General features: G+C 37.8%; 3 protein-coding genes across 5 annotated transcripts; 1 reads left to right on the top strand and 2 right to left on the bottom strand.

Moving 5' to 3' along the window:
• Positions 1-605: 605 nt before the first annotated feature.
• Positions 606-20,669, top strand: LOC103722447 (protein disulfide isomerase-like 5-4). Of its 2 annotated transcripts, XM_008813005.3 has the most exons (15): positions 606-809; positions 2,288-2,378; positions 3,156-3,250; positions 3,354-3,411; positions 5,133-5,317; positions 8,405-8,462; positions 11,058-11,098; positions 11,206-11,280; positions 16,569-16,625; positions 17,639-17,705; positions 17,879-18,025; positions 19,479-19,703; positions 20,018-20,179; positions 20,254-20,331; positions 20,413-20,669. In XM_008813005.3, exons 1-15 carry the CDS (start codon positions 769-771, stop codon positions 20,488-20,490), a joined length of 1,458 nt encoding a protein of 485 aa, XP_008811227.2. In that variant the 5' UTR covers positions 606-768; the 3' UTR covers positions 20,491-20,669. The 2 variants fall into 2 exon arrangements, with proteins under 2 accessions (XP_008811227.2, XP_038987827.1); XM_039131899.1 differs by lacking the exons at positions 20,018-20,179; positions 20,254-20,331; positions 20,413-20,669 and adding an exon at positions 19,783-20,011.
• A 668-nt stretch (positions 20,670-21,337) lies between these two features.
• Positions 21,338-22,390, bottom strand: LOC120112448 (early nodulin-like protein 1). The gene is made up of 2 exons (XM_039131900.1): positions 22,151-22,390; positions 21,338-22,022 (listed from the first exon to the last, which is right to left on the bottom strand). Exons 1-2 carry the CDS (start codon positions 22,320-22,322, stop codon positions 21,598-21,600), a joined length of 597 nt encoding a protein of 198 aa, XP_038987828.1. The 5' UTR covers positions 22,323-22,390; the 3' UTR covers positions 21,338-21,597.
• Positions 22,391-24,334: 1,944 nt separating this feature from the next.
• On the bottom strand, positions 24,335-27,745 carry LOC120112447 (pentatricopeptide repeat-containing protein At3g22470, mitochondrial-like). 2 transcript variants are annotated; one of them, XM_039131898.1, is made up of 3 exons: positions 25,806-27,745; positions 25,530-25,696; positions 24,335-25,359 (listed from the first exon to the last, which is right to left on the bottom strand). In XM_039131898.1, the coding sequence occupies exon 1, from the start codon at positions 27,498-27,500 to the stop codon at positions 25,971-25,973; it is 1,530 nt and encodes a 509-aa protein (XP_038987826.1). In that variant the 5' UTR covers positions 27,501-27,745; the 3' UTR covers positions 24,335-25,359; positions 25,530-25,696; positions 25,806-25,970. The 2 variants fall into 2 exon arrangements, with proteins under 2 accessions (XP_038987826.1, XP_038987825.1); XM_039131897.1 differs by having other exon boundaries at positions 24,335-24,561.
• Positions 27,746-27,994: the final 249 nt, after the last annotated feature.

Here is a 27,994-nt window from a genome sequence, read left to right as displayed (position 1 = left end):
ATTTTGGGGGCTCATCACTTGATTGCTTTGCAAATGTAACTAACCCATTACATCTATCTTACGGGAAAGTTGGCAATTGGTTCTATTTTATGTTGACCTTCCTGCTTGCTATAGTGAAGCGATTTTTAGCGTCTTCTCGCTTTCTAAATAGATTATGGATTTTTTTAGTACCCAAAATACGTTATGAATTTGAATACCGTTCAACGTTCTTGCAACTAGTAATCTAAGAATGTCATCCCCTCATTAGAGAGATTCGGAGACTGGCTCAGAAGTTTGGTGGCTTCCAGGTAGCCCACGTATATCGGGAGGCGAACAGGGCAGCAGACTGGGTCGCCTCCTTCGTTGTACGACACTCTGGGGAGTTCCTTTGGACATCTGTAGGAGATATTTCTTCAGATCTGTACTCTTTACTTTATCGTGATCTGGCAGGATGTACTCACTTTAGAGCTATATAATTTGCCGTTTTGACAAAAAAAAAAAAAATTGTTAATTTATGTTCACAGGTGGGAAACGAATGTGCTGCCAATGGAACAGCGCCACTTGGCCGCGTATCTTAAAAGGTCCCACCGACTCCGTGAGATTTTTACGTCTACTCGCTGCCAAGGGAACGGTTCATGCTCCTGGGCACAAAATCCAGCATTAAGCCAGCGTACCGGGCAGCCGAAAACATTTCTACCTCGCCATTCCACTTGTTAGATTCAAAACCCTCGTCGGCTCGGGCCGAAGTCGCGGATCGTCTCTTTCTCTCTAATTCTCTCGCTGGAAACCATGTTCTCCGCCAGCAAGCTCAAATCGGTCGATTTCTACAGGTCAGATCTACAATCCCTCTCCGAATCTCGTCAAGAATCGCCCGCTTCCTCTGTCGAAAATGCCGCGTCTTCATCAATTCCCGACGAATCGGTGAAGAAGTAGGCGATTCTTGTCGGGCTTTTCTTGATCTTGCGATTTCTTTCAAGATTTTAGTTTTTCCTTCATCAAATTTGTTGTCGGTGCTGTTTTCTTAGTCGTTCTAAAAGAATCTTGTTTTCTTGATGATTGGAAACTTTTGTGGGTTTGAATGGTACTGAGAGTGAAAAGGGTGGATTTATTTGGCCGAAGGATGTAATCGAGATTTGGAGGGCTGTATGCTGCTAATGCTGTGGGTTCCATTGATGTCTCGAGATGGTTTGTCCTTGCACCAAGAGGGCCACTTACTAGGGGTTGTGGAAGTGGAAAAAAGGGTTTAGAGTAAGGAGCGGTCAATTAGGATTCATAAAGCTGAAACCAAAGAAATGGAATGAGGCCTATTGTTTGTATTAATTTATTGTTGGCAGTGCATTTAGGTTTTTAGCTTTTCTTTCCTTTCGAAGATTTTAATAGCATGCTAGCAGTGCTGCGAAATTTTTTGCATCGGATAAAAACAGGAAAACCAAATTCCCACCTGATAGTATATACCAGGTTCGGGGCCAGCTTAGTCTGATATCAAACGTTGATGGGCCAGGTGCAAATCTTGGATGAGGCCTGATGCACACTGACACACATTGAGAGAGAGACAGAGATTGGGGGTTGGAATGTAGATAGAAGCTGGAGGTAGGCATGATCAGGCAGGAAAGCTAGCTTAGCAACTGGGTTGTAAGTGTAGGGGCAAATTGGGTGGTGTTGGTGGACTATGGGATATCAGGGCTAACCAAGCAAGGTGCATAGGCAAGGTGAGGAAATGGATATCAGGTAGGGGTATAGGCAACATGAAGTTGTGGGCCATGCTATGCTGATAGTGTGTTAAGACGGTTTCATAAATTAGCATGTTAAGCCTTACTTGCTGCTTCTGTGTAGGAAAAAGAGGAAAACAATCCCTTTGAACAAACATTTATTCATGGTGATGTTTGACAACAATACCAAGGTTATGGGGTGATTGTTGTGTTATTTGGCTAGAAGATGTGTGCTAATGTACAAATCATGTAGCATGGTACAATATGGACCAACACTTCGATTTTTTTCTTTGATGTTTGTAATAATTTTCACATATATGTTTAGGAAAGAATACATTATGTATATATTTATAGTTTTGTGCATGGATAAATTTAGTATAATATGAAGAAATAATTGATGTTTAATGCTGCGATTATGTTTCTAAAAAATTATTATGTGAATTTTGTTTATTGTAAATTTTAGGTGTTTTCGTTGTTTTATATGATAATTTAGAAAAGTTGATTATTTTTTCTTTTCCAAGTAATTTTCTCCCCCTAAAGAGCAACTGCGATTGCTGCTTTTGAATGTACAGTATCTAACACCTATTTTCTGAGCACAGGAAAATACCTAGAGACTTGACGGAGGCATCACTTTCAGGTGCTGGATTATCTATCATTGCAGCACTTTCTATGATGTTTTTATTTGGAATGGTGGGTTCGTTTCTTCTCTTCTTACTTTTTCTTATGAGATAATAATATGATCAATATAGTGTATTAATTTGTGAATACAGGGAAATTCATCAATAAATTAATTTGCTGATTTAAGGAAACTTTTTCCAGTTCTTAGCCTTTCCTCTTTTTTGAGCATTGTTGCATATAAATTTCAATTTACAACTAAGTATTGTACTTTCTGATAATTAAATTCTGACAACCTCTTATTGGTTGGACTATCTGTTGAAAAAAGAAAAACATATTGTTAGTTTTTCTTAATTTAGTTGGATGGTTAAGGTGAAAATGCCCATGAGGCCTCTGGTTCATCATTAAATAGCAGCTCTCTGTGCTTGAGTGGGTGGGAAGTTGGAGAAGAAAAACATTAAAGGAAGGGCGCAGTAATTATTTAAAAGTTTAAATGGAGATACTGCTGGAAGAACACCCATGAAATATTTCATGTTTTTGACATGATTAAATGTCAGGGCTTGTTCTGCAAATGGCTGGATTTTCTGAGGTCAAGTTAACTATCAGGAAGTGAGATTTTTAATTGCAGTCATATAGGTGGTTACATGCAAAAGTCCTTCTTTTCTCTTTCATCACACTTTTCACATATTAATTACTCATGGATCGACCACCATCTTCATGATCAATGTACTGATAATATTCATCAAAAACATGTAACATGGTTCAATTTTTTTTGAACGAAAATTTCACTTTTACATGGTACTTACAGAGTTAATAATTTCTAGAATTATTGAACGGATTCTTCTTTTCCAGGAGCTGAATGATTACCTTACAGTGAGCACATCTACATCAATAATTGTTGATAAAAGTACAGATGAGGAGTTCTTACGCATTGACTTTAATATAAGGTAAAACCATCTTTGTTTTGTGTTGTCTAAAGGTACTCATCCAGTTCTTTGCAGTTGTCAGCATTTTGTGCAGATATCTTACTTAGTAAAATCTGTTTTGTAGTTTTCCTGCACTCTCATGCGAATTTGCATCAGTTGATGTCAGTGATGTATTGGGAACAGTAAGTGGCTATTCTTTGTTATATATTACTGCTGCTTTCATTTTTCTTGCTTATGGTGATATACCTTAGCAGGAATGCCTTTTACTTGGACACAGCTCATATAGCTTTGGTAAAGATGCTCTTTTTATGTATGCATGCATGCATGCATATTTACATGCACATTTATATGTATGTAAATAAATATAAAAATCCATGTATATAAGAATTTGTTTGCTAGTGTGTATATCAATATATGCATGTAAGTGTATACATCTACCTTAGTTACCAGAAGTGTGTTCAGTACAGGTACGCGGTAGTGGGTTTCTTTAAAAAAATTTAGTAAGAAAACACTTAGGAAGCAAGCATAGCAACAAGTTTCCAATGAGATTTGGAAGTGAATGCACCACCCTAAATGGAAAATTTCTGCTACTAAGGAATCAGATGTATAATTTTGTATCTAGGTATGGTACAATAGACAATCAGTTACATATTTGGTGGGATAAAGTCATTTCATCCATTCTGTGTGATAAAGTCAGTGTAGAGGTCGGCAGAGAAGAATAGTTTCCATTGTCTTTTGATGCTATACAAAATGGCTTTAGGTTGGTTCATTACTGTCAAAAAGGTCAGCAAATGTCCTTCCAAAATACCCTCCCCCTCCACAATGAGTTCTGGACATACATTATGCTGCTTAAAGCTTCAAATATATCTGGACAGAAATGTGCATTTAAGTTCTACCTATTCACCAGATGCTAATTATCATTGGAGTAGGAAATTCCATGCCGAGCTTTTTAATCATATATTCTCGGATTATATGCTAATGCACTGGTAGATCCAGCATGTCAAAAACCAATGCTGTTGGTTGCAGCAGTCATTTAATGTGCACTCAAACTCATTTTAAGCAAATAATCTGGAATTTTCTTGCACCTAACTTCATAATGCTGAATTGCCGATGGCTATTAATATATGAAACATCAGCACTTAATAGGCACCTTCTATTATGTCACCGGGAACTGAATACAACCAAATTAACATAGTAGTTGTGAATAAATTTACTGAGTCTTTCATCCATTCGGAGTGCATTGTCGCATGCCTGTGTGTGGGTGCCTGCCTGTATTATTTACTATAGAAAATCTATCAAGGTAAGGTAATGAGCTTGCTATTGCCAGCATATATTGGATGATGACTATGAAAATATAACAATAGTATTAGATTTGATCAATTACGCATGTGAGGTGCTTGCATGTCTGTCTCTTGCAATTTTTTCATTGCTGTGTTTTGATATAATAAGTGTACAATGGTGCTGACATATAAATGATCTATCATGATCTAATATATTCTTGGCTTGATTTTATATGCTGCTTTACTAAAATTGCATTTTGTTAGAAGGAAAGATTTCTTGAAAGGTAAGACATTATTATTGCAATTAGCTGAGAGTGTTTGAGACCATGAAAAATCTAATTATTGTGATGACATTGGAACTAGTGCAAAACGAGCATGAAACAGTCCTGATGTCTCAAGATCTACCTTCGACATTCATTAATCCTGCTTCTAGATTGTATGCTTTTTATCTTTTAAAGTAAATATCTGCACTTTGTTCTTTCAAGAGTTTCAAGTGTAAAATGGTTTTGTCTGGACAGTTATTTATTTTTGTTACCAAAATTGAATGCTGATAACTTCTATATAGGCTATCCTTTCTTATAAGTTTAAATATTAACTTGAGTTACACATTCAATAATTTGCAGAACAGGTTGAATATTACAAAAACTGTTCGCAAATTTTCAATAGATCCCAATTTAATACCAACAGGATCCGAATTCCACCCGGGACCTATCCCGAAAGTAAATAGACATGGAGATGATACTGAAGAAGAATATGGTGACGGTTCAATTTCTTTAACTGCCGACAATTTTGAGAAACTTGCACATCAGTAAGTAGGCAGTTTTTTCTCTTCTATGGTTCCTGTGGTATCATAGTTTATTTGGAGCATTGTAGTTTGTAGTTCTTTATTGTGTCTTAGTGACATTCTTATAATCCTTGCTTTTGAATGCCAAATCCATCAGTAGGATTTTGCATTTGCTAGTTAGCATCTGAATCTGTCACGAATGCAGTTAATGCTGTGGTGTTATTAGTAGGTCATCTACACAATGCAAGCTGGTGTCTATGCAATAATATTGTCAACCAAGGTTTTAAATACCAGCACAATATTGTTTTTCCATCAGAACAGAACAGTTTCGGTATACCAGCATCAATGGTATGTACCAAAACTGACAATGTCAAAAAAATAAAAAACTGCTGGTACATACCGATATGGTACCATCTGCACGCCCTGGAAAACAGGGTTTCAGCGTCCCAGCACTCGTACCGATGCCAGTTTCACACCAGAATGGAACAGTACTGGTTGTACCTTTCCGTTCTAGCAGTTTTTGAATCCATGTTGTCAACCAATTGTGGTTAGACTAGAAAATATCTCTCTTTATGCATTTAGTCAGAATTGCATAAATTTAATTTCCATATGAATGTCTGAATTGCTGACTGAAAAAGCTAGTTATTCTTTTGTGAAAGTGTTTGTGGAGATGTTCTATTTGTGGTAGTTAAAGGTAAGGTTTGAGCTCAGTTATACAGGTATTCAGTCTCGGTAATGGACCTTGTCTGGTAAGTGGGTTGGTAAGGTACACTTCTACGTTGGCCCATGCTGGAGGCAAGACTGCAGTTTTATCATGTGTGAATGGAGTATCGTCTCAAGACCTCATTCCATACTGGTGAAAAAAAGTCAGCATGGTGCACCTGATATTGAGCAGTACAGGTTGCTATAGAAAACCTTAGTAGGACATATAGAGTCCCTCATTATTCTTTCTAGAATAAACTTTTCAAGAAGCCTTAAACATTGACATGTTGACAAGTAGTGCACGAGAAGGTTGGGTGAATTTGTCTCAAAATCATGATGTTGGCTTAATAAAGAATAGCATGCCCTTTCACCTTACGAGTTGATTACCAAATCTTTCTAGTCATGAGTTCTTGTTATCCATATTTTAAATGTTCCTAGACTAATGATTATGTGATGCATTAAATCAGCATGCAACCACAACTAAGCCTTATTGATTCAAATCTTGGTTAAAAAGTCATATGATATTTTACCTTCAAATCATGGTTTAGAATACTGGCAATACCAGCTCCTTGCTGGCTGGGTGCTGATACACAGGGGCTGTGCATGCCTCTATTTTGGCGAAAGAAGCCCAAACAGCCTGGTTTGTGCCATATCAAGCCCGGACTGCTCAGTCTTGTTTAATATCGAACAAGATTCCCTCTAAAGCTTTTTTTTTTTTTTTAAAACTTTTTCCATGACTTAAAGGTGGGAATTGCAGGGAGGCAGTGGAGAGATCCTTGCAATGATGATTTGTGCCTTTGGAGCTGGGATTGCTTGAAAATTGTCAGAGGCTAGAAGATGGTCAAAAACATGGTCCTTGTTCAATAATATGTTCCATGTATTCTTTGTTCGTTTGTCAAAGCAGTGCTAGTAGTATAATTCCGTCTTCACAATCTTCAGTATTATAAATTAGTTCACTGATTCGATGTGAACTTCGTATACTTAAATTGTGAATGCACAAATATAGTTGTTCAACGTATTCTTTGTAATGAGTCATGTGAGGTCACCTAACAAAAAAAGAGAAAAGAATAGCGATAGAAAAGCTTCAACACACACTGAAGAGGATCATTAGTGCATTTAAATTAATACATTTACCATATTTGTGCATAACCTGGGCCATACCAGCAGTTGGTGGGCCGATTCAAGCTGCGTCGGCTGGTACAATGTGCTGATATGATATGCAGTATGACACTTACCATGCTGACATCTTGACAATATGCCTCTATATTTTGATGTTTGAAACTTCACCTCAGAATAAACATACACTCAAAAAACATGCATGAGCGTATGCCAACACATTCTATTTATATCTATATGTGCGGAGAGATTGATAAAATTTGATTAAATCATTGACGATCCATTCAATTTGAAAATCCATATCAAAAGATAATCACAAAGTTCTTGTGCTTAACTATAAAAGCCAAATATTTTGGAGAATTCTAACTAATGCATCAGGTTGTCATTTGGAGATGAGATACACTAATTTGATTTGATTTATGGCTAAAAAACATCCAAGCCTACTTTGTTTTAGTTTTTATGGCTTTTCTTCTGAGATGCCTATGTCAAGATCCATGATATGGATTGTTAATTTGTATGGCGAACTGTCCATTTCGTGCCCACTAATTTCATAGGTAAGAAACCTTAAACTTTATTGCCCTTTTGCTTTGTGGCATTCTGGATGTTGCCAATTATTATTAATAGTGTAAGATGTTCAATTAATTAGAAAAATGTTGCTTTGCATTATGAGTATTCAAGCTCTAATTGCAGTAGCATGGTTCTAGTTTAACTATTTTCCTCTCTTACATTCGTATATGAATATATAAGTACATGAATAGATAATACATGTACTCTTATATATATATATATATATATATATATATATATATATATATATATATATTATATAAAGACAAGGTTCGTTGTCTCAATATCGGACTCTATACCGGTGCCACACCAGCGCAATATTGGTACAGAGTTTTTTTGGCGTACGGAGTATCGGTACGCTACCTGTATCGGGTACCGGTACTGAACCGGTACAATATAGTATGCTTCATACCATCCGGTTTGGGCCGGTACGGCGTACCTTATATAAAGAATTCTGTCTTTGCTATTAGGTTAATGCATTTCATAAATCTTGAAACTTCTGCTTTTTGAGCGATATACTGAATTTGTAAACTGCATTAGCGCACCATCTAAATTGTTTTTCTCTATGTTCTATTTTGATACTTTATTGAGCCTACAATATGAAAAATATTTGTGCAGTACAACATTTCATCTAGTAAGCATCACAGGAGCATAGCCATTTTACAATTGATTACTGTATTTCATGAGTGATCTCCTTATAGCTGACTTTAAGCATCTCTTTTACAGGTATCCCGTTTTGGTTGTCAATTTTTATGCACCTTGGTGTTATTGGAGCAATCGCCTGGTAATTTTTGCATTTTTAGTGTTGCAGTACATATGTTAGGTTTAAATGTCAGGATATACCTTTATGCTACACTATCATGGGGAATGTAAATGACAGCATTGTGATGGTAGCTTCATTTTTAACAAGGAACAAATTCTTCAGTGGCCTGACAATGCTTTGGATTTAAGCTGGACCAGAGCTTATCTAGGACCATCCCAATAGTTACTACCCAAGTAGCGTGCAAGATGGTAGATGTGACCAAGCCTGGACCATAAATATTTGGAATTCTCAAGCATGTCTGTTAAAACCCTGTTCACTTCTGATTCAGCTGACTCGAACGTTGGTATTATATCCATAATGGCAAGCTGACCATGCTGTCTTTTACGGGGTTTAATTGTTACTAACAATTGATTTGGCCAACTTTGTGAGATCATGAATGATGGTGAGAGCAAGTTTTTGAGGAGATTCATATGTATGAATAAGTGAGTCCCTGTGCAGTTTTTATGTGGTTTATTCCTTGATCTTCAAAAAAAATTGCAAAAACTCATCATTTTCCTTAAGTTAATATAATGCATAGTTTGATATATCTTGGTCGAATAACATTTTAGTGTTTTTTGAATCACTTTATGATCTACTAGTTGGAAGATATTGGGCTAGTTATTTAAACATCTAAGTCTGGTCCAAGGATATCCCAAATTTTCATTTGGACTGGCCTGATGACCCAACTTCAACATGGTAAAATGTGGCCCATGGGGTGACCCATGTGCATGATAGTTTTGTCACAAATAAACTATCTTTATCTTGACCTTACTGAGCAGTCAAATTAACCTCTCCAATCCTTGATCATATAGTTCATAAACCGCCAAAATTTTTTATAATACTTACAACTTGACTATCTATGTATGAATCATGAGTTCTTTACTTTGTTTCAAACTAAAAAGTAGATAACAAATGCAAATTAAATTGTTTTGTTAGGACCCATGCGGGCATGTGTTTAGTTCCACATTAGCTATACATTGGGTAGATTTTGGATACTTATACAAGACAACAAAACCCAAATAACACCTTCTAACTAGCCTTTTTGAGTGAGTTCTTGTGGTGTCACAAGTGGTATCAAAGCAGATCCGGTCCATAGCCTATGTGGACTAAAGGAATATTGCAGCACAGATCCATTTGTTTGTGATTGGATGTGGTGATTATGCATATGAATGGATTTGGACCCTTAGCATGGTGAGGATGCTAGAGCTTAAATGCGGGCGTATGTGAGGATCCGTGTGGGCGTGCGTTTAGTTCCATATCGATTATACACTAGATAGATCTTGGATACTTATACAGGACCAAGGAACCCAAATAGTATCTTTCAACTAGCCTTTTTATGTGAGGTCTTGGGTTGTTACGTGTTTTAACATTGAGAAAGGCATGCTTGCTACTTACCTATTGTCAGTAGTGAAATCCTGCTATTTATCATAAATTAGTAGTGAGGCAGATATATAGACACTAGCATCTTCTGAATGTCATGTATGAGCCATTTTTTCTGATCTCTTCCTTCATCAGGCTACAATGGTAACACTAGCAACTCGATGATCTGTATAGGTCGCTTGGTTCTGGTATCAGCTTCAAAATTCTTGTAACTTGCCAGATTTGCAACTCATATAAAGAAATAGAACACGAAACATCTCTTCAAAATAAAGTATCTGTTTTGATCCCATAGCTAGGCTGTCCATGCAATTGCTTGAAAAGATGCCTGCGCTTATCATTTCATTTGGTTCCTAACAATGCTGCCTGCAATTGTTTAGTAGCACTTTATGGCCTACATATGGTACAAAAATTAGGTGTTGTGCTATGAGACAAGGCCGGCTGTTTACCTCATCTCTCTACTGCTTAGTTACCTGAATTGGGAAGGGGAGATGGAGCCAGGAACAAGCTCTCAAAGAGGAAGAGAGGGGGGGGGGGGGGGGGGGGGGAGTAACAACCTTGAAAGGGGTACATGTTCATGATTGCAAAGAGTTTTTGAAGCTGGTGTCGCACTATAGGTAGAAGATTCTGGCTCAATATTTGTATTATAAGCATGGAACACTTCCATCTGTATCACTATCCTGTGTGGAGATGGGAAGATTTTACTTCTACAAAGTCAGAAGCAAATATATATTTACAAGTTGGGATGCACTTTCTTCACGAACTTCTTCCATCCTCTTGGGTACATTCAGGGAACAAGCACCATCCAGTTGAGTTAAAGCCCTCCAATAGTGGTTAATGAAATTATGGTAGTTATTCATCCCCCATAAAAAGCCAGAAGCTGGCGCTAATTTGCATTTTTGAAGTTGTTTCTCTTATCTTTTCCTATGCGTGGGTTTCTATGCAGCTTGTTCATTCTATTTCCGATAGGATAAGTAAATAGGAGTTAATGTCCTTGACGAGTTCCTATATTGTTGCTCATATGTTAATCACTTATAATAGTAGACTCCTGATTAATTGCTCATACTTACGTTATACAATCTCAGAAGTACCAACATTTACTGCAAGATAGTTATCAAAGAAAAACATCATTGTGAATAAATATTTTGAGTTGTATTCACTTTCAATTTTGTGTTTTTAAAATTTGACAATTTGCTCTAGAAACCATCATGGGAGAGGACTGCTAAAACAATGAGAGAAAGGTATTCTGCAATCTCCTCTTCTGTTCCCCACTTGTTTAAATTGAATATTCTTTACCTGTTCTTGGGGAAGAAAGTTGTCTTTAGCTTCTGTTTTTATTTATCTCCAGATATGATCTTGAAATGGATGGGCGAATTCTCTTGGGAAAGGTTGATTGTACTGAAGAAGGTGGACTGTGCAGGAGGTATTTTCCATATCAGTATTTATTCATTGTGATGCTAGATCCATGTGCATCGAATGCAAAGTTGGCATGTTGTAGTTCTTTCTTATATCAGTTTACATTGGCATACAGTTCTTTATCCTCCATTCCTTAGGTATATCTTATATTATTTCTCTTATTAGAAATTGAGAGATCAGCAGCTTCTTTACCATTTACCTTGCATAAGTAGGTCTGTAGGTTATATTTTACATCTGTAGCTTAGGGTGTTATACTTTTTTAAGTATGCCATGGGCTTTGAGTGCCTAGAAACTCATACTGATTGGGAGGAGCTATTTCTGCTGTTACCTGCAACGGATATACCTAGTCATGCATCCATAAAGCTTATCAGCATTACATTTTTTTTGTTTAAATATGAAACCGATGGATCCGCAATAAGACAACCTGGAATGCTGTATTGTACTTATCATAATTAACAGGAGCAGTGAAATTAAACTCGAAACTTGAAGCCTGCTTGATGTTTAACCTTTGTTAAATTGATAATGAAGATCAAAATATGATTCTTCGCCTAGGAGAGATTTTAGTTGGAGATAATCTTAAGGTTTTCATTGTGTTTGGATTAGCTAGACAAATTACACTGGGTATTCTTGTCTGAAATCAAGTCTAGATGACCCTGCTGCTTGTAACGGACATAATCCTTGTACCAGCATGTTGCAATGCATCAAAATTTTTTGTTTTGTTTCATAATGTAAAAGTTATAAATAAGATAGTGATGGACCTTTGGATTCCTAAAGAAGAGTGCAATCACAACTTGGGATACATTGAAAGATGTGATCGAGGAGTATGACAATCCCGCTCTAAATTGTAAGGGTGCATATGTTTGGATAAAGGTCAAGAAATTGTCCTAGAAACTTCAACTTGCTTGATGTGAATGTGTCACACACCTTAATGTCTGGATACAGATGTTAAGGCTCCGTGTGTGCGCCCTTTAGATGTCTCTTCTTATGAGGTCCATGCATTTGAGAAGTCAAACATATTTCAACAAACCATTATTGCCTCCATATATATAATTTAAATTTAAAGCATTTTACTCAGTCTTTCCATATCGTATGGTAGGGTCTCGATGTGCTGCATTGGATAGTTTTTACTGTATCCTGTCGTATATTTTGGAGGATGTGTCACATGTTGGAATGTGATATTAGATGCATATCCTTGTCCTTGACTGAATGTCATCAGTCTCCAGCTGACAAGACAGGTGCTTATTGACATTTAATGCCCATAATGTGAGATGAGTACGTTTAATTGTTACACATTCATTCTTACATTGGAAACTCTGCTTGCACAGTCCTTATGTTTTCCACTTCACCCATATTGTTAAAACATTGGAAAAATTTGGGATTATTCATGATGTTATTTCTTGTTTGAATGGTTCTTTAAAATTCTTATTCTGTTATTCATGATCTAGAATCATCAATTAGTGATGAATTTCATGTTTCATTTGTGAATTTTTGATGACTAATTTCAGAAACAGTTCATGCATTACAAATATAAAAATGTTATTCTGGCATTATTATTGTATTCCCCCGGGCTGTTGCTTATTATTCTTGCTTCTTTCTCACTTGTTTTTTCATGTTTTCTCTCTTTTTTTGAGAAATAAATTGGTATACTACCTTTCAAGTTTGAACTTGAAACTTCTCCTTATTTATGTGCTGGGAGGTGCGCTAGTTATTGGACTCAAGCTCTATTGGCTTGCCTTCAAATGAATCAATATATAAATATTTCAAGAATCATGGGTTTAAACTCTATTACCGACCCCTGTAGTGGTTTTCCATTGGTACAGTATGGTATAAGTATGGTTGGTGCATACCAAGATATAGAGAATCGAAAAGCAACCAGTATTGACTGGTATGGTTGGTACAGTACCATCTGTATTGGCCAGTACAGACTGGTACTTTCGGAATGTACTGTTCCAACTGATTTTGGCATCTTGAGGGTGGTACCTATGCTGCTGTTCCGTCAAAATAGCGTGGTACTGGTGGTACCGTTGCGACAGTATTTGAGACCTTGTCAAACAATCTTATATTCTTTACTTGCGGTAATTCTTTCCCTAATTTTTAGTTATTGAACTTCTTTCCGTATTCTTAGCAATTTCTCTATAGATCTTTTTCCCTCTGCCAGATTGTTCCTGAACTCTCATCTTGTGGATATGATCATGTCTGAATGATAACTGCCTATTTCAGTAGATATAGAGCATTCCCCTTCTGCACAAATAGCTTGTTATTTAATCTGGATTTGAATATGGAATAATGGAACTCTTCATGCAAGATGCAGGAAAATTAAAGCTAATGTTATGTTTCTAGTCTGAAAATTGATGTCGCAAGCAGTGTGGAGCATTAAGTGCTGAAAACTTGACAAATTTTACACTGCGAATGGCATGCCACTCATTAGCGATCACCATGTAATGAAAATGCTTTGCAGGAGAGAGATTAGAATTGTAGGAGATAAAATTAGGAGGAATGAAATCACCTAAAATAAGGATTTAATATGCAATTCTGACCTGTAGATTGAAGTGCTGGTCAGCATGGTTGGTGTGGGATAATACATGCAATGCTAGATTGCCAATGCTTTTCAGGCATGCGGCACTGGGACAAAAGCAGCTTCATGCCTGTGCTTGGCATGATGCGGTGCTTTTGCATGAGCACTGGCATAATAGCACATAGTATGGTATATCTGGTGCGACTGCAAGGCTGGCATGCTGCCTGCATGCGGTACCTCATTTCTTGCTCTGCCAAAAAACAATCATCGAGCTGCTTCAAAGTCATGGCGGCAGGTGACTATATCCACTCATGATGCTCATTTACTTTCTCTCCATGTTCTTGAGTTACCTAAAAAGTTGTCAGCACACTTTTAATAGCGAAAAATGTAAGGGAATTCAGATTTAGCAAAGCTGAGAACAGAAGGTAATTAAATGGCATATGAGCAGGACTCCTTTTAACAGGTTTGCTTTGTTGGAAACATTAACCCTGCTCAAGAAACCAGATATGCTTAATGCCTAACTAGAGGTCTTCTTCCCCATATCACTGTGGTTAATACAAACAAAATGATTTTGTTGCTCTTACAATGTGCATAAATTGGAGATTACTGGTGAAAAGGTACAATATTGTTGAGGCTACTTACTGGCCTCATACCACAGCAAAGAGAGGCTTGTAAATCTAGAGAGAATAAATGTTGTACAGCTGGATGTCGCATTCAGTCTAGGATATGACCAAGGAAAGATCCGAAAGAATCACACGGCAATGCAGCTAGTGAAAGGTGATCAATCTTTGATTTGAAGCCCTTGCTATGTCAAATCCATTTCACTTCTACTTTTGATAAACTAGCCTATTTAGAATATTTTTCTTGAGATCTCTAGGCTTTTGAGTTGCTGACGATTTAAGTTTGCATCTAGCTAAGGTGTTTGGCAGAGCTTATGTTCACATAGATGGTTGATTTACCATCATTGGTGACTGTGCTTATCTGCTGGTATACTGTCATGCCTCTCCTATATTTTTGAAGTGATGAAACGTATGTTCTGTGGGATGCCTTAAGGGATCCTGCATGAAAAGAATTTCTGCAGGCCTTATATTCCATTGCTTGCATTTACCTCATGGAACAAGGCTTTTTTTTTTCATGTACTAAAAGGCTTAGAAACTCCTTTCCACCTGGATATAGAGCTGATATGTTGTTTAAACACTTGACAGAGGTTAGAGTATCACATACCATACTCATGCTAATAAGGGATTGGCAGTCTACAATTTCCATATTATAGCATGATGATACCATACTGATACTTCATGTGCACCAGCAAGAATTATATGCGACATAGCAAGAGGTACACCATAAGAATGCTAGGAAAGCTATTCCTTGGCATTTAGGTAATTAGACCAATCCTTATAGCTTTTCTAATAGGAAGCATACATTTTTGAGAACAACATATTTTTGCTCTCCCATTATGCGCACGTTATTGCTGATAAATACAATGTAAACATGCTACTGCTAATGAATGCAATATAATCCACAAACTAGCATGATTGGCTGGCAAAATTCTTAACCATGACAAGGAACTCATGTTTTTGTATGAACTTACAGTTTGTTTCCCCATTTTTACTGTTTCATAGTTAATAATTTTTAGAAATGTTTTATGTTTGATTTCCATTGTATTTAGTGGATGCATAAATTTTATCAATGTTTGTCCAATGGGGTACCATGCCATGCTGACTTGTGCATCAAGGTGATATGAACAAGTATAGGCTAACACAAGCTGATTGTCATGGACAAGGACCGATACAGGATATAGACCCATGCTGCTATCCTCGTGAAGGGGGTATCCATTGTATGACATACAATTGGGCCAACCCTTGGATCTAGTGACACTTTTTTTCGATGTTTGGATAGGAAACATAGCACTTTATGCCAATAAAAGACTGACAACCATCATAAAGTGTGCTTAAGAAAAATATGCTTACAAGTTTAACCATACATTGAAGTAACAATTATCAGGCTGTTCGAACAAAAGCTGAAACATTCAGGACAAAATTTTAAAAAAAGGGAGACATACCAATTTTGAATAATCTGATTTTATTGTCCTTCATGTTGCATAGTGTGATTGTCTAGAAACATCTTCTCTTAATCAAATCTTCATATAGAGGTCTGTTTCTTTTATGTACCCATCTCCATATAGAGATCTGTTTCTCGTATGCACCCACCCACACACGGACATGCAAACAAGAAAGCCCACCCCATTTTGAAGAAGTTATTGAGATCCGATTCAATACCAATGCAAATATTCAATACAAATTTAATCTATTCATTGTTGTTTAACTACCCTGCTCTTTTCCTTAAAAAAGTGAATTAGAACATTCAGAGGAAGAGGAAAGGAAAATTTTTAGAAGACAGAAGAGGAGAAGAGCAGAGAATAAAAGAAATAACACAAATAGCAAGAGAGGACAATAGTTCAAAAAGAAACTGTGAAATAGTATCATAAGAATTACGGAAAAGGATTCTTTAAAAAATCTTCTACTTTCATCCCATTGTAGATGGAACTCTGGAATTACTGATTTGATCTCCTGAATTAAGAGAATTTTTTTAATTAATGAAGTTGTTCTATATCTTGTATGAATAAAGTCGTGTAGTTGCAAGTACACAAGCATTTAACATGATCATGCAATGGCAAGTTATTATTGCAGTTTCTTTCAAAGTTGCTTTATAAATTTTGTGTTTGTGTAATTTTGCTTGTTGAAGATTGAGCATTATTTGGCCATTTGAAATCTGTGCAGGCATCATGTCCAGGGCTACCCATCTATTCGCATTTTCCGCAGAGGGAGTGATATTAAGTAAGCAGGACATTAAGCAAAACTGGCCATTTCTTTTGATGATTATTAATCTAATAACATGTTTTTTACTCGTGCATTCTCCTTTAAATAGGAATTGCAGTTCATTATGTATGTGAGTCTCATCATGCTCTCCAAGTAACACTTCTGTAACTCTTTAATGTCACCTATTATAAGTCAGACTTCGGAAACAATGAAGATGCCAATATATCCTATTACTGTTTTGTTATTATTCACATCATAGTTCTCCCAAAAATAAATAATGGTTTAATGTAAGAAGTACTCTTTGGATAACTTTTAATGTTACCTTAAGTTCAGACTTCAGAAAGAATGAAGATGCCAACCTATTGCTGTTTGGTTAGTAGTCACATCATAGTTCTCCCAAAAAATAAGGGTTCAATGAAAGAAGTATCAGGAAGAGAAGATTATTTAGTTTTCTTCATGCATTGAATTATCAGTGTTAAGCATGTCCAAATACCCTTCTTTAGAACAACCATCTACTTTAATCCCTTAGATGGAGGAATTTTGGCCTATGATATTTTTCTTTCTTAAACATCCTCACCTCTGCTTCCAGATCTATGGTTTTAGAAGCAATTGTGCTAGTACTCTTCTATTTAAGCCTTCATTTAGTGCAGCATAATTATTAAAAAAATCCTGTTATACATTTATGGAGGGAGAAACAAGTAAGCAATGAGTAAGCACATAACATTATGCACAACTTGTCCTGTGAGCTTGCAAGTAAAAATGCCTGCAAACTCGTTTTTATCTTTAGTAGTTTTGATATGCTTAAAATTGCCTCAGTTATTTCTAAATCTTTGTCATTCATGTTTATAAAATTTCAAGCACTGCATTTTTACAAGGCTGAATTAGCTTTTGTCAATGCTTTCTATTAATTTCTGCTGTTCTCCAGTTTCCTGGGCTATCAAAAATAGACTTTTATAATATTGAGAGTCACTTGGTTATATCTTAGTTGCTGTTTAGTTCAATAATTGTCATTACTGTACCATCTACCACAGGGAAAATCATGGACACCATGACCATGAATCTTATTATGGAGAACGAGACACGGAAAGTTTAGTTGCGGTATGCTTATTTTTTGAATTTAAATTAGATGTGCAGTAATCCATCATTACTGTTATTGCATATCAATGTTTTACAGTGTACAAGTCTATCATCACAGTTAGGTATATACATTTTCACTTTATTGGCTAGTCCTGATACTTGTTTAACTGCTTGTTTGGAGTTCTCAACTTTAGGCAATGGAATCTCTGGTTGCACCTGTTCCAAGAGAGTCCCATAAACTGGCATTGGAGGATAAATCCAATCAAACCACTGATACAGCAAAACGGCCTGCACCATTGACTAGTGGATGTAGAATAGAAGGTTTTGTGCGTGTCAAAAAGGTAAAATAAGTTTCTGCACTAAATTCATTTGCCATTTTAAGTTTGTTCCATGGGCTGTTCAGGAAATAATTTCAGAAATGATAATTATATAATGTGTGCCAGAGTGACCTGTAAATGACGTAATGTGATACTTCTTAACTTAGTTGTTTATAATAAATATGACTAGAACCATCAAACCTTTTCTCATCTAGGTAGGATGTTGTTTTCTTTGTTGAAATTAACAGCAACTCAGCACAGGTGCTGTGCAAAAATGTCATGTATTGACATCAGGTGTCATGCAACTGTTGATTTTTGTAATAAAATTGTTCTCGGAATGATAAGAATAACAATTAATTTGTTATCTGGAAGACTAGGTGTGATGATTTGGCAATTATAGAAATTCTTCCTGGTTAAATTAATTATTTTCTTCCAAGTACATTTGACTTAGGTGTACTTAAGCTGGTGCATTATATTATTATTTTTTTTTGCCATCTCAAGCTTAAAGAGAACATGAAAGATATAAACACACCAACAAAATTAGGGAGAACAAGAGCAGGAATGCAGGATATCGGATTATGTTAAATGCATAAAGAATGAGATTGGTGGAGTACCTAATATAAACAGTCTCTGTTTATTGTGTTATTAGAATTAAAGATGCCACAACAGGGAAGAAGGGCGTTAGGTCTGGTGGATAGAGCAAAATGATGACTACCCCAAATTTCTATGAAATACAAGATGCTCATTGAATGATAAGGAAACTAATGTTCACTTATACGACACAACTCCAGATTTCATTCAAGTCAAGGAAGTTATGTGTTTTATTTAATGAGATAAAAAGCTAGAATGATGTTAGCCATCTGTCTCTTCATGATATTTGCTGCATTATATTGACATAATTGGTAGCATTTGTTTTCTAGCAAATGTGCTTCTTCCTTCTTGTCAGCTCCTCACCATATTATAAGCTGGCACTTGTATTATATACATCTTCCCAAATTTTTGACGTCCTGTCCCATCATGTTTTGCTATCCTCTTGTTCCAAACCAGTGTCTCCTTTCCATGTAACGGAAATCTTGATTTTGGTCTTCAATGCTTTCCAAGCACTAATAAATGTTCTCTGTAGCCCAAATGATTTGTCAATTCTTTTAGCATTTCCAAACCTAGAGTAAAATGCCCTCGAACAGATCCTGTCCGAAGAGGGAATTGGATTATGGTCACTGGATATTGGAAGAGGACAAATACCAAAATAGGACCTGGATGAATGACCAAGCGATGAAATGAGATGACTAAATCCAGCTCAAAGTACTTTGCTGAAGTTTGTTGGTTTATGTTTATCTTGGTATCACCATCTGTTTCATTACAGATTTAGTGCATTTGGTGTTGGCCTGAACATGTCAGCAATGAAGTTGATAGACCATGGATTTACTTGTTGGTTTTGATGTAGTGTATAATTTTTTTCTACCATCTGATTATGCAGGTTCCGGGCAACCTTGTCATCTCAGCTCACTCAGGAGCACACTCCTTTGATCCATCCCAAATAAACGTGTCGCATGTCATTTCGCAATTTTCATTTGGTAAGAAGCTCTCCCCAAGGATGGTGTCTGAACTGAAGAGGCTAACACCATATCTTGGTGGAAGCCATGATCGGTTAACAGGTCGATCATACATAACTAATCATGCCGATGTTACTGCAAATGTTACTGTAAGTCTCCCAACCATTTCTAAGTACTTAAATTTTTCTTGTTGATCAGCTACCTTTATACATTTTGATGCTTCATCAGATATCAGAAGTCAATACATTGTTTAGCGTTAGCAGCATGAACTCCAAGCTATAGATTATTTTAGGAGGGATTGGACAGGAAGTGAATATTTACCATATGTTTACACTGGTTGATATTTCCGATGATGATCGCCTGTCAGATAGCAACGAACGGGAGTGATCTAAATGTAGCACACCTATTATGGAATAAAGGCTGGGCAGGGAGATCTAAATGTACCCTCTGTTTGGATTTGCAGATTGAGCATTACCTTCAAATAGTAAAGACTGAGATAGTATCAAGAAAATCTTCTCAGGAATTTAAATTGCTAGAGGAGTACGAGTATACGGCCCACAGTAGTTTGGTGCACAGTTTGCATATTCCTGTTGCCAAATTCCATTTTGAGCCCTCTCCTATGCAGGTTGGTATCTGACGCTTGCATTCCCATTTACCAAATTCAAAACCTGTGCGCTTATTTTTTATTTTGAATTTCAGGTCTTGGTAACTGAAGTTCCAAAGTCCTTCTCACACTTCATTACAAATGTTTGTGCTATCATTGGAGGCGTTTTTACGGTTCGCACTAGATCTCTCTAGATGATTTCTTGGGTTTTCTACGGTTGAATACACATGAAAAATTGATCTTTTGGCTTTCAGGTTGCTGGAATACTGGATGCTATCCTGCACAATACAATCCGGCTTATGAGAAAGGTTGAATTAGGAAAACATTTGTGATGGGGAAAGGTTCAATTTTGATTGCGGAGGGGGCCAAAATGTTGCCCATTCCCCTTGCTAGCAATTCTATTTTATTGTTTTTACTCAGCAGATGAATCTTTTTGTCACAAAAACAGAAGCATTGGCCACTGTAATCGAAACCTAGCAAATGCATAAATAGAAAATATTCTTTCCCAGAATCGCTCCTGGAATTCTCCTCAGAGGTGACAGATACAAGTTCATTATTTGCATCAAGAGCGATGCTTCCCCGATGGGCAGGCAGGCGTACCGTGTGTGCGTGCGTGCGTGCATGCAGTGTATGCCCATGCACAGGTACGTGCATGTTGTAGAGAAGGGTTGAGAACTGAAAGGTTTGCATTGAAGGCGCAGCCCTTGTAGAAATGAAAGTAAATGGGATTCCTGATTGGAACATTTTTCTTCAGTTAACTGTCATTTTCTTTCTGCTGCGATGGAGGGACCATGAGACTCGGGATCTATACATTCTTACCACTTATTATGTTAGTTAATGCCGCTTGAGATGACATTCAAAATAGAAAACAAGAAAAAGTGAAACCAAGTGAGATAGAAGGTTTGGAAATAAGTGTTTGTTCCAATTAGGCCTCTTTGATACTGTTGTTTTTTGATTTTTGTTACTCTAAATTAGTGAAATATCGAAGGGAGATTGGTGTTGGAGATAGTATTTTCTTTCTTTCTTTTATCTTCAATAAATCTTTGCTCTTGAGGTTTTGCAGATAAAATTTAAAAATAGAAGGGTTTCATAATACATCTTAGTTAAGTCTAGTCGAATTTCCTTGGATTTGTCGACACAAAAACAGAACAAAAGCAGCAATGGACCTTAATCGTCGGCTGAAACTAAAGTGACCTGCCTGCAGGACGATACTTTCATCTTATTTAGTACAACTGTGAAGACTAGCATAAGCCAAGCAATTAAAATTTACAAAATAATAGAATAATCTCTGATGATCCAACTATGCTTATTTTTGACTTCCACAATCTCTCACTCAAGCAAAGTAAATAAATTTCACACACCTTAACTCTCAACAAAACAATCTCTCACTCAACCCAAATAAATAAATTTCACAAACCTTCACCCCCAACAAACGGCACTTATAAAACATGATATAATGTCACGAGGAGAGCACCGAGCGTGCCTACAAAGCCCACAGCCTTTACAGAAGCCCTGTTTGGTCGAGGGGGAGTAGTGGACTCCTGACCGGCGGGAGCTGATGATGGTACAATTCCTACCACCCCTGAAGGTGGTGGTGCAGGAGGAGATGATGAAGAAACCGGTGAAGGAGAAGGTGCTAGGCTTGTTCCGTTGCTACGGCTTGCCATGACCACAACCACTAACTTCTCATTCTTTTGGCAGTTCTCTTTGCTTCCACTGATGAAGTAGAAGGAACCTGATCGGGCGAACGTAAACACCGTGTTTCCATCATCGAACCGATCAATGAATGATGATGTGTCGCAACTATTGTATGCATTCGCATCCACTACAAGTACCGAGTCCTGGTCGGGTAGGTAGACAAAAACTGCAACATCAGCAAATATTGTGTTAACATCAGCTTAAAATTTTTCTATAAAATACATTAGCTAAAGATTTTAACTGTCTTCTCTTCTATTTGAGAAGGAACTGAGACTGATTGGTTTATTAACTTACGTAGTGAGTCACCAATTTGGAACCGATTTTTTTCTGCCCATTGGTTGAATGACATAGCATTGGGCTCTGGCACGGCCCATCCCTTTGAGCCTCCAACCTTGAACTGTGTTGCAGCAGCCATTGATGCAAGGAGAACGAAGCACAGAAGGACCAAGCAGTGGAAGCTTGCCATGAGGGAGAAACCGAGGGGAACGTAATGGGAAAATGAGATTATGATCAACTAAGTTTCAGGTTGAGCTCTGAAAGGTAGGTGGTAATGTCGAGGTATTTATAGGCCCTCCTTGCAACCCCAAGTCTGACCTTTAACTCTTTGTTCGGATATCTTAGCACCTGGAGAAAAGTATATGGGCTTATCTGTTGAGGGCCATAGTTCTAGCACTTTTGCGTCTACTTTTCTGTGGCATAGCTTCCTTGAAGTGATTCTTTGCTTCCAGCCTTCAGAATATTCATGTCTTGTAAATTAAGGTTATGGCGTCATACAACAAACTGTGCACCCAGAGTTTCACCGGGCTAGACTTGGTTGGGTTCAACTGGCGCTGGAGTTTGGCCCGGATTTCTCCTTTTAGCCTAATAGTAAGCTTTGAAGTGTTGGACTCGAACACAATACACTTGGAACACCTTGAACTCGACCTTGAATTTATATACCACAAATAATTTTATTCCTCAAAAAAAAAAGTAAAAAAGTATTATATACCACACCTTGAACTCACGACCTCTTCCAAAGAGTACGAAGCAAGGTACCAAATGCTGAGTTAAGGCCCGGATGGTATAAAATAGACTCTTTTCTGAACATTAGTTCAAAATTTTTTCTCTCTAAAAACTTAAATGGAATTTTAGCAAAAAAAAAAAAAAAAACTTAAATGGAAAAGTGTCAGCTTGAGATTTGGCATGCAGAACTTCAAAGCACGAGCCACCTTGTGACCTTGGATAACCCAAGTTAGCAATTATTGTTCCTGGAATTATACAATTCTGGTGAAGTCGGGACCCATTGAGGCCTAGAGGTATAAATTGGGTTGGGCAAAATATATTTGGCTTAGCCCGTCCTTACCAATTTGGACATAACGCTGACTTTCATATACTAAAAGTTTTCTACTCTCTTTTCAGATAGAAGTTGCCAGCTTTCTAAATCTCACGCTAATTTATCAGCAATATTCGGCCCATCTAGTTGCAGCTTTCTGAAGCTACGAAAGTTCTGTGAGCATTTATGCTCTGATGAGGAGAATGTCGCACTAGTTTCTTTCTTTGCCCTCAAGCTAGGAAAAGAACTCCCAAGAAAATTCCCCTCTCTTGGAAGCAACATTTCCACTTCTGTGACAACAATCGATCCATCTATTCTATATGGGATGGGGTTGTATCTTTCGTGCGAAAGAAGGACTCACCTTCCTTCGCATGAACCTGTCGTTGGATCGCACGATAGTTGCTTGGAGATCTATGCAGTGGATGAAGAAGGAGAAAGGTAGTGAAAGAAGACCAATCATTCTTTCATGTGGAAGATGCAAACCAAGGAACATCACAAACTGAGGACATCCGCCATGAAATAGAAATCCAACTTTCTCAAGCTGTGTCCTGCCCCACTTTAGACCCGTTTTGAAAGTTGCTGCTCAAATTCACCTCATTATCGTCATTACTAAGTCACCAACTATTGATCATATTTGCATGTTCTCTTCATAAGATTGATTGACCCTTGGGTATAATTCTCTTAAACATCTACTGCCTTCGAAAGCAAGTTAGAAATCCAGGGCTAGTCTGCCTAATGATCCCATATTTAATCAAAACAGAGGGGCTAAAAAATGGGAGGGTGGAGTCTGACAGGTGGCCGTTCATTGAAGGATCCGTTTGTTTTGTGCTGATCATTTCTCTCATATTGCTTTTGGGTGTTGCCTGTCTTGTGGTTGGACAATTAGAGAGTTTGAAACATTTGAAACTGTTTAGGTTGAGGGCCTCTATCCACTTGAAACAGCCAGGGTATTCCCTGTTAGTATAATCTGTACTTTGGTTAGGCTGCTTTGTTCACTGACCTAATGATTTTATGTGGCTTCTGACCATAGCAACATATAGAAAATATTGTCCTTAAAGATATGCATCTTGGTATTCAAAAAAAAAAAAAAAATCATCCCAAAATGCCACATTGAAACCAAGATTTCTCACTACAATAAAAACAGTGCCCGGGACAGCGATTAAAACTTGTTGAGAGTATCTGATTTTATCATATTCAAAGGTTACACTGGAGATGCTTTCAGACAACTTCATCGTGATCTGAAAGTGAAGACTCTAGACATGATGAATCCATGAGGTTCAGTTGCAGCAGTTCATATTCTATCACCCAGACGTTAGAAACAATGGATCTGCGACCCTTGATTAAGCCCTACATCCTGTACACTCCGCTACCGTTGGAATCGAACCATATAATCCTGCATGCAACAATACAAACCTTAATAACCAAGTTTTTGGGAGCTAAAAAGAGTCCGAAGAATGACAACAATAAATGATACATCAGTTTGGCAGCAAGTTATTGTTGCCAACTAGTAGTAATTGTCCATCAGTCTAGAGATCACATAGATAAAGTGTTAGTACTGTAAAGTTTTCATTTAATATCAATGAAACAAACCACGTGGATTAGTTTTTTATATCTGCACTAAAGCAGTGCTTTTCCATCAGCTTCATTCGGATATCCAACACGAGGAATAAACAGTCAATCTCAAAAAAGAAAAAGATTGGCACATCATGCGGCGGTATTAACATATGCAATATAGGTTGGACGAAAAGAAATGACTAAGAGGATATGGCATTCAATACATAAAATTCAGATATTTTGTCTTGCATCAAATACCTCTAAGACAAAATGAACTTGTCCGAACTATGTCCAGAACATCATGATTCTTGTTAATCCTCAGCAATTCCATATTCAAATGAAATTGTGATGGTATCATAACATCAGAATTCCAGCACCATAAGAAAACATCATCTTGATGGTACTACAGAAAAACATAACATAATTGAGATAATAAAAATATGACCTGTCTGATTTCAAGATCATGTAACTTAAGCAGTCTTAAATCCTAATAGCTTTGATAAAACACCCGCATCATAAACACTTCATCAGATGAAAAGATTATTGAAAGTGTCAGACTGCTCTTCTGGAGATTTCAGCAGTGATAACCCCAAAGCAGGAATCGTTGTCCAACAAACAGTTCGAAGAAGAGAAGTTGCTGGAAAAGCATGTGATAACTATGTCAAACTATATAAAAAACGATGCTCTATGATATAGATTCTTCTCAAGTAGATGCAATCCTTCATTAGTATTGGTGCCTTCATTCTAAGATTCTAAAACAAGCATAGGATACCAAAAGAATTGCATATCCACAAGAAGATAATTTACCTGAACATATTAATATGAGCAATCAAATTTCTTGCATCAAATGATTATTATCCCAGTCAACTAGCTGATACATGGGAATGCTACTGCATAACACCCATGTGCTCATGACAAAGTCATTATCCATCTTTTCCTGTGTCTTCCAAATGTTATTCATTGTTCTTGTCATTCTGGTCAAACCAAGAAAAAAGATTTAGAGAAAGTGAAGCCATAAGCATAATATAACTTTGCTATTTGCAAGAGTTCCATGTAGTACATGGATGTCGTCCTTAATCCCACCTTTGATGCAAAACCCCATTAATCCAGCATGGGGAAGATTGGTACATTCCGACGATCCCCATTTCATCCTCCTTTTGATGATACCTTTGGCTTCTTGTGGTCGGACATTAGCAACAAATATCCAATAAGAATTTAGTATGTTGCACTATAGAATTCTTCCTCATCTCATTTTGAACGGCACATCAAACTCTCTGCCTCTTGGAAGACCCCCTTCCTACGAATTCCATCTGCAAGTACTCTATATGTGATAGCATCAGGTTCGAGTCCTCTACAGATCATCTCATCGAGCAAATGCCCAGCCTGCTCAAGATTCCCTTCCTTGCAATAACCACACATCAATGTAGTGTAAGTGACTACATCCGGTCCAAGACCAGATCTTTCCATGTCACATAATAGCTCCCGTGCAACCTCACTTTTTCCAATTTTACAGTACCCATCCATCAAGGTGTTGTATGTGACCACTCCATGCTTTAGCCCTTTCTCAGATATCTCCTCAAAAAGCCTATAAGCTCCTTCCATATCCCCCATTTTGCAGAACCCATCAATCAAAGTATTGTAACAAACAACATCATCTCCAAATTCACTCCCTTTCATATGATTGAAGAGCCGGACCGCATCATCCAATCTCCCATCTTTACACAACCCATCGAATAGAATACCATACGTGAACTTGTCAGGATGGAGCCCTTGATGATTCATCACATCTATAAGTTCCAATGCCTCTTTCACTCTCCTCTCCTTGCAGAGCCCTTTAATGACCGTTGTGTAGGTGACCATGTCCGGGCCGATCCCATGCCCTATCATCTCAGTTACCATTTTTAAGGCATCTTCGAACTGCCCGTTCTCACAGAAGCCATGAATTAGAGTATTGTATGTCACAACATCCGGAGATACGTCCTTCTCCAGCATCTCAGAAAAAGCCATCTTCGCTTCCACCAAATTCCTCTCCCGGCACAATGCAACTATAAAACTAGTATACGAGACCACATTACCCACTACTCCCAACTTTGTCATCCTGCCGTAAAGATTCTTCGCTCCTTCAATTTTCCCTATCTTACACAGACTTCCAAAAACTAAATTATAAGTGAAAGGATTCGGTTCCAATCTTGACACCAACATGTCACGAATCAAACTCAAGCCCAGTTCGGGATTCGATTCGCCGCACACGGAACCAATGAGAATAGCGTAGGTGAAGCAATTCGGGCTCGGCCCCCTCTCCTTCATGTCATGAAAAACCCTTAAAGCTTCAGAAATCTTTCTTTCACGGCAGAATCCCTTGATGAGTGAAGTGAAGGTGACACAGTTTGGATTGTAACCGAGGGAGATAATTTGGTCGAACACCTTGAACGCAAGGCCGGTGCGGCGGGTCGCACAGTAGCAGTCGAGGACGATGTGAAGGGTGGTGAAGTCGGGCTTCAGGCCCGAGTGCAGCGAGGAGTGGTAGAGGGAGAGGGCAGCTTCGAACCGGCGGGCTTTCGAAAGGGCGGAGAGGACGGGGTTGAGGGCAGCTGCGGTGGAGGGGGGTCCGGAGGTTAGCTCAGCGGTGACGGTGGAGGAGGAGGAGGAGGAGGAGGAGTGGGAGAGGAGGTGGAAGGAGAGAGTTCGAAGGCGAGAAGGAGAGACTGAGATAGAAAGAGGAGGAAGGGTTCTTCTTCGAAGAGTCGCGGGCATTGGTCGCCGGATCTTCCATCCCATAGCCAACGCCAGATGTACAGTACTCTTGAAAACAAATAGTTCCGGGATGGCAGCCCTGCTCCACGTCGGATCGTGGAGGGTGGAGGACTGCAGCTTAAAAGCAAACAGAGTTATCGACTAGGTTGTCGCTTATGCTGCCCAACTCATAGAAAAGGTCCTCTGAACGGATTAGGGGTCGTTCTTCTGTTGTTGAGCTATCTTTTTGTTTTTGGTCCTGTTGGTTACACCTAGAGTAATATGAATAGCCATTGTGGTGGAGGTTGTAGGACCATTATTGAAAAGCAAATAGAGTTATCGACTAGGTTGCCACTTATGCTGCCCAACTCACAGAAGAGGTCCTTTGAATGGATCAGGGGTCGTTCCTCCGATGTTGAGTTATCTTTTTATTTTTGATTCTGCTGGTTGCACCTACGCTAGAGTAATGTGAATAGCCACTGTATCTTAAAAAAAAAAAAAACAAATAATGCGAGAGTGCGGTTGCTTTTAGTGTAATT

Source organism: Phoenix dactylifera, chromosome 11 (genome assembly GCF_009389715.1).
Source record: "Phoenix dactylifera cultivar Barhee BC4 chromosome 11, palm_55x_up_171113_PBpolish2nd_filt_p, whole genome shotgun sequence".
Lineage (NCBI taxonomy): Eukaryota > Viridiplantae > Streptophyta > Magnoliopsida > Arecales > Arecaceae > Phoenix > Phoenix dactylifera.
The sequence above is the reverse complement of the archived record's forward strand: the minus strand, read 5'-3'. Positions and strand labels throughout refer to the sequence as shown.